The following is a 6,671-nucleotide window of genomic DNA, read 5'->3' on the forward strand; positions in this document are numbered from 1 at the left end:
AATAGCTGCAAACAGGACATGAATAGAAAGGTATTTTGCGTTCATCAAAAAAAAAAAAAGACTGAAAAGATACCTGTATTTTAATTTAATATTCCATGCTTCTGTTTCATCCATAGGGGTGAATTTTAAATAGGGGTGAATTTTAAAGGTTATTTAGCAATTGGAGGAAAAGATATGCTAAGTAAACTCACAACGTGCATTAACTGTGCACCAGGATTTTAAATCCCACTGAAGTTCATTCATGTATTTTGATGCCAAAATATCTATAGCTATAAAAGTACATGAATTCACAGAACTACTTCTTTTCCACTAGTATAAACAATAAAGTGTACAGGAGATTGAGTTTTTGTTGCTTTTAAAGCCATTGGTTTAAAAAGAAAAAATAGCATCCGCACTGAATAGAACGTATTTTATCTGTAACTTCAAAGTTGCTAGCTTCTTTATAAAAAGATCCCCTGCGTTTTAAGGAAAGATTTTCACTTTAACCTTGTCCCATCAGATATTGTAGACCTGTAGGAAAAGCCTGTTGGAACCTGTTGCTAAGAACTTGGCTGACTGAGGAGAGGATAGCCAGCCATCTCTAAGTCAAAAGTCAAAGAAAACGCAAAGTCCTGAAAACCTCTTTGTGTAATATTCTTGTGCCTGTGGCTGGAAAGACCTGTCTGTTCTTTTTCCATTGTTTGTGTGAACAGAGATTAAAACTTAATGAGAAAAATTCTTTCCGGTGGGAGGGTCGACAAAATGGTAACCTGGTACAGAACTGCTCGTTTCGAATTTGCCGAGCAAAGCCGCAGTCAGGGCACTGCTGGCTCTTAGTCATTGCCACGTGTGGGTTGCTGCAGGTGAGATGTCCTGGCTTTGGTGAGCCCTGGCCCAGCCCTCGTTCCACTGCACACAATGTGCCGCCGCAATTTTGCAGCTCCGAGAAGAGGTCAGTGTACGGAGACACCACGGCAAATTGCTAAGGCACACAGCGGACGCACCTTCCGCTTATCTAGAGAGGCTTTGAGATTTTTCACCAGGGATTTCGGGTGGTGTCTGGAGTCACAAAAAAACCCACACTGCAATGCACGTGTCCCTCGGGAACTGAGACCTTGTCTCAGTGTCACAGGCTGTCATGTGCTCTCATCCTGTTTCTCTGCTTTGCAAACTGGAAATAGGAGGAATGGTTCCCTCCGTACCTGATACCATCAAGATAATAAAACGCCAGCCTTAGTTCTCAGTGCCACTGCTGGCGTGGCATCAGTCACTATTCTTGTTGGAGTGGCCTGCGCAGAGAAGCCAAGGGTCAGACGGGGTGTGGGAGACTGAACCTCCTCGTCTTGGCATCTTCTTGACGTTATCCTCCGGGGACAAACAGAAACACGTTAGAAAGGCTCATTGCAGAGAAACATTTTGCTTGCTCGAAACTGAATTGAAAAAATAGAAAATGAGACGGGGCCAAATAAGTAAAGTATTTTGAGGAAACATCCAGGATGTTGTAGGTGCTTTGCTGGGATTCAGAGGATCTGGTGCTCTGTGTTCACCTGGTTTGCTGTAATGAGGAGATTTTAAAACGTGGGAGGGGAAGCTTACAACAAGCAGTGCCTTTCTGAGCTAACTCGTGAGAGATTACACACATTTTCCGGCAAGCGCAATGGGCATAGTTTTTGACTGTACTTGTGCAAGAAGAGGAGGTTTAGTGCCTCTTTAAAACTCGAGCGCAGTTGCTTAGTCACTATTAACTCTCCTCCCACCCCCCTTCTTCCACTGCTGGGTGTGACTTTTTGATGGAGCTCCCCCTCCCAGTTATGTCATTACTTCAGTTGCTTTGAATCAGAATAAAAAGTGCAGCAAACTTCAGACTCATTGACTGGAGGTTTAACAAGCGTCGGAGCTTTTCGTCTTTCTGCAGCTTGCAAGGATCTCTGTTTTTTGCAAAAAAAACAGTTCCGAGAAAACAATGGCCACCTTCTCCTTATGGGCAACTTTTGGATTATGCTTGCTGAAGCTTTGTCTAACAGAAACACGTAAGTTTTTTATGAATGAAAACACTCACAGTTGTTAATAAGTTTAAGCTTCAGACGGCGAGAGCTTTTCTGCTAAGCAGCTAACAGCTTTCTTGCATCTGCCTTGGCATAAAGTTTTGTTATTTGTAAGAGTCATCAGAAATGCTTTAGAACTGTAAGCTCAGCCGTGCTGGTCTGTACAGTCACAGAAAATTGTGTGTTGCTTCTGAAGTGCAGTTCCAGATTTATAAAGAGTGAATCGTAGATCGTTAAAATTTAAACTAAGAACAGAAGCACATCAGGGAATTTAGAATAGCTCTGGCACATTGCTCGCTTCGGCGATGTGACTGCTGTTACACACTTAGTTTGCTCTCGTTTCAGAAAGTAGAGAAAAGAAGGGTGGGGGGAGCAGGGATGGGGATGCCCCCCCGGCATACAACAACTGCATTCTCGAGTTTATGTGGGCTGAGCTAACAGCTAACACAGACTGCATTTGAACGCAGCCTTGCTGAACAGAAGCAAAACTGCAGTGATCTGTGACTGAAATTTGGAGAGATTTTCTGCCAAGAGGGCTTGTTTCTGACTTCCCAAGCTTTCTTTGGGGCTGACTAACAAGGCTTCGGAACAAAGGGGGTTAGAAGTGACCACAAAACTCCATTCATTAATTAACTTTCTGTAGCTTGCTTATCGGCTTCGAGTATTTGTATTTAAAAATGAAAGGTTAGTACAGAGACCAAAAAAAAGGAAAATATATGTCCAAAATGACAAAGTGGTTTTGAAATTTCACATGATGCAGGCTCAACCCTGTCTGAGGGAAATGGTCCTGCCTTTAATAGACTCTCACTGTGACAGCAGCTGCCTCGAGGCATTTTGTGGTTAGGGATAACGATTACGTTTCTACATTATTTTCCTGCTCATCAGTTCCCGGAGTCCAACAAAATACATTTTTCATGGCCATATCACCCAAGGGCTTTGTGTGTATATAGTAAATACATATCTCATTTGTTTGAGCTGCAGTAGATCCTTCTGTAATGGTTGTGGCGCTGCTGGGCTGTGAATGGGTGTGTCGGAGCGAACAGTTCCCAGTGCATCTGTGATGGCTGAAGAATCCTCATTGCTTTTCATTCTAAAATTGTCCATCTGTTGCACAAAGGTGCTCTCGCTAAGATCAGGTGTATGGATAAAGCCTTTAGAGAAAGGGCAGGGGTACTGTAGGAGAAAAAAGTATGTCTGAGATGTGTTTAAAACCTTGGCTTGGCCCAAGATTGTATGCTGTGTGAGTATTGTAATCTTTTGGTTACCGCCTCCTCGACTGATTTCTCCTTTTATGAACTGCTAGGAGCATCCTAAAGAAGCAGGGTCTGCGCCGGCTCTGGGAGTAATGCACTTTTACAGAGAGGCATAGCAGAAAACCCCATCATCTAGTCTTCAACATAGTTACAAAAAGTAACTTCACACATGCCCCGAGGGAAGTTTCTTTAATGGCTTAACAAGGTATTAGACTGTAGCTGCAATATATTTTAGTCGGTATGCAGTGCATTCCAGTGTGACTTTGTAGTCGGTAATGGCTTCAAAACAGCATTTGGTGGTGGTTTAATCTTCTTTTTTAAAACGGTGACTTTGCTGTGTATCGTAGATTAGGGGCCATTGCTGTTGGGATATACCTTGCTTGAAGACAAAACTCAGATCTGCTCCTGAATTAGAATTTTGATTATTTTAGTTCAGAATTTTGCAGAATTATAAAGCACTTGGGATTCCTCTTAATGTGGTTTCTAAGGAAAAATGAGATATAGTTCTATGCTGTTGTGACCGTCTTGTCACTGTCGTGTGAGTATTGATGTGGCTTTTTCTGTCTAGGGAGGCTGAATCCAGGAGGATATAGATGCTGAAATCTTGCTAAATGACCATTCTGGGGAGTATTTTCCCCTGTGAGCATTATGTATTTGTGAAAATACTTCTCTCAAAGCTTTCCTTGATTAACACAAAGTGAATCCTGGAATTTTGACCCCTGATGGGAAGAAGCTAGAATAGAAGTGATGGTAAAAGTGAAATGAATAGAGGGAGAATGAGTGGGAAGGAGGAGCTGAGCTGTAAGCACTTGGAGAGCTTGCCAAAGCCTCAGTACTAAGGAAGGCTACTATAGCTCTCAGTCAGTCACAAAGAAAGGGACTGCCTGCCGCTCCGATTATCCATCCACCATGTAAATTTGTAAATAAAGCAGGCTGAAGAAGCTCTTTGTGCTAGATTGTTTTCATTTGGTCTTTACAGTGTGCTATGTTGGCTGTTTTCCCAATGCTGCAAAGCTTTGTTAAAGTTCGCTTAAACTTCCATCACTGTTTAACAGAAAGGTTATATACCTGCCCTTGAAATACTCTCACACGTGGAGCCAACAAACTGTGTCAGAGAATTGTCTTAAGAGACAATTGAAAAGAATCAACGATTGTTGATTCTTCAGTTACTGGCGTTCACCACAATGCAGAACCGTCGCCTTGAAAACAGGAAGTCAGAGAAAGGCTTAACGAGAGAGGAAGGCTTAACGAGGAGAGATAGCATCACACAACCGAAGAAGAACTTCTTAAACTAAATGCTTTTAAAACCACTGGCAGCTCTAGCCAAGGTTAAATGAAATGTTCCCCCATACCTGGTGTGTATTTCTTTCCAGAACAGTTCCCATGACTCTTATAGGCCAGGACTTGGAGACAGCATAAATGTTGCAGTCATTCGTCCAGCACCTAAACATGCATGAGCTTCTCCTGTAGCAAGAATGGGACAGCAGGATGAGATGTCCTGAGATGCTGATAGACAGGTGTGAACAGCAGAGAGAATCACGAGCTCAGTACTACTAAAATACTCGTTGATGGCTTCTCTAGAATTTTACGAAAGGGTAAACAAAATGCTTTTGTTGAGGGACAAGTGCCATTGCAAATGTAAGAACTTTTGGAAGAGAAACAAAAAAGTAGGTTCCAAGGGGATGTTTGGTTTTATGGCAAGGAGCATGGTGGATTGCAGAAAGCAACTAAAATTAGTTATATAGACTGTGTGAAGTCTGGAAGAATTTAAGTTAGAGAAGGAATCCGAAATGTATCCAAACAATAACACAGTGTAAATTGCTACAGACATTTCCACTAATTTGGGTAGCAACTGTCAGGAACAGGGGAAAATAAATAAAGACAGATAGCAGCAGCAATCAAGGTAATGCATAATAGGAGTGGAGCCTATAGATATCTGAAAAGTTAGAAAAAGTAAAAATCGTGCTCCTGACATGGTGGAGGAAAAAGTTCTGGTGTGCTCCGGGTTAGTTTAAAAGCAAAGGTCTAACAATGCAAGATGGCAATGTTCTTGCCAGAGAAGAAATGTTGTTCAGAGGGTGTGGCTAGACAGCAGCAGCAATTAGGTTGAAAATAGGTTGCTAAGAGACATTGTTTGTCAGGACAGATCAATAAAGGGCAGACAAGATAAACATCTTTAAAGGACAGTCTGGGTATTGGTGATTTTGCTACTGGGTAAGAAGACAGAGTAGAAAACCTGTTAACTGTTCCTTCTTTATGAAAGGATAATTTTAGTTCTGAATGTAGTTGACTGGTAGTGAAGTACATTGGAGAGAAGCAGATTAAAAATTACATAGAGCTTCTTCTATAAGGAGAGGATAAGGCAGCTGAAGACCTTAGAAGCTGCAGAGATGCTGTAAGAAGGCTTTCTGGTCTTACCTTGTGTTTCCATTCCTGCACTAATGGAGAGTATTTGAACACGCAGACAAGAGAGAAGATGAGATAATTCTCAACTTCATGTGACATATATTCGATTAGTTACAAAATTTACAAAACCTTGGGGTTTGGGTTTTGCTAGGTTTCTTTAAGAGAACCCTATGGGAGAGAGTGAGTGCTTTGCCAAACTCTTCTCTAAAATTGCTTCTTACAGGCTAAATGTACCTAGTTACCTGTGAACTGGAACTTCACAGAGCGCTTAATCATGAAAGAAACATGACCCATCACAGTAATATTTCTTACTTTGAAAACAATACAACACTGTACTGGAACAATTCATTGTGTTCACAACATGCGATATTTTAGCATCAGCTGTTAACTAGGGGCATTCTTTATCAAAATTCATTTTTGAGCCCTAAACTGAAGTCTCAGACCAAAGGAGTTCAAACTTCCAGCTGAAGGCCAGCAAAGTGAGAGGAGCAAGACGGAGGTTGGGTTTGTCACCAACACATCTCCGATACGTACATCAGGGTTGCTACCAATTAAAACCCGTATCCACAGTCGATTTTGCTCTTTGCCTTTACCTCTGAGGGTTCCTTTGTGGTGTCTCTGGACCATTCTCCATGGGTTATCAAAAGCTGTAGGCATGCAGCCAGTTTGATGTAGCTGCCAGTCATTTTCCAGGCTAGACCACAAGTTCATCAGCTGTTAACGTGCAGTTATCTCTCACTCCCAGGGAGGTAATAATTATTCCGAAGACATGAGACTGTAGTTATCAGTGACCATTATGGCTGCGGCTAATGCTGGTGCCAGAAAGGATTGCGTCAGTCCTGAACGTTTATCAGCTTCGTCCCCATGAAATCACAGGCTTCCCTCCAGCGGCATCAGCAGTAATATCAGTAGCAGCTGGCTGTGATTTTCCTGCCTTGCCGGGGCTGCCAGAGCTGACCCCACCCAGGAGACTGTGGAGCAGCCGGTC

General features: G+C 42.3%; 1 protein-coding gene across 1 annotated transcript in view; it reads left to right on the forward strand.

The window, feature by feature from the left end:
* The first annotated feature begins 1,942 nt into the window (after positions 1-1,942).
* Positions 1,943-6,671, forward strand: part of CD44 (CD44 molecule (Indian blood group)) — a 37,800-nt gene continuing 33,071 nt past the window's right edge. The window contains exon 1 of the mRNA XM_009873794.1: positions 1,943-2,009. Within this exon, the coding sequence (XP_009872096.1) occupies positions 1,943-2,009 (67 nt within the window). The remainder of the gene's footprint in view (positions 2,010-6,671) is intronic.

Source organism: Apaloderma vittatum, unplaced genomic scaffold, assembly GCF_000703405.1.
Source record: "Apaloderma vittatum isolate BGI_N311 unplaced genomic scaffold, ASM70340v1 scaffold4927, whole genome shotgun sequence".
Classification (NCBI taxonomy): domain Eukaryota; kingdom Metazoa; phylum Chordata; class Aves; order Trogoniformes; family Trogonidae; genus Apaloderma; species Apaloderma vittatum.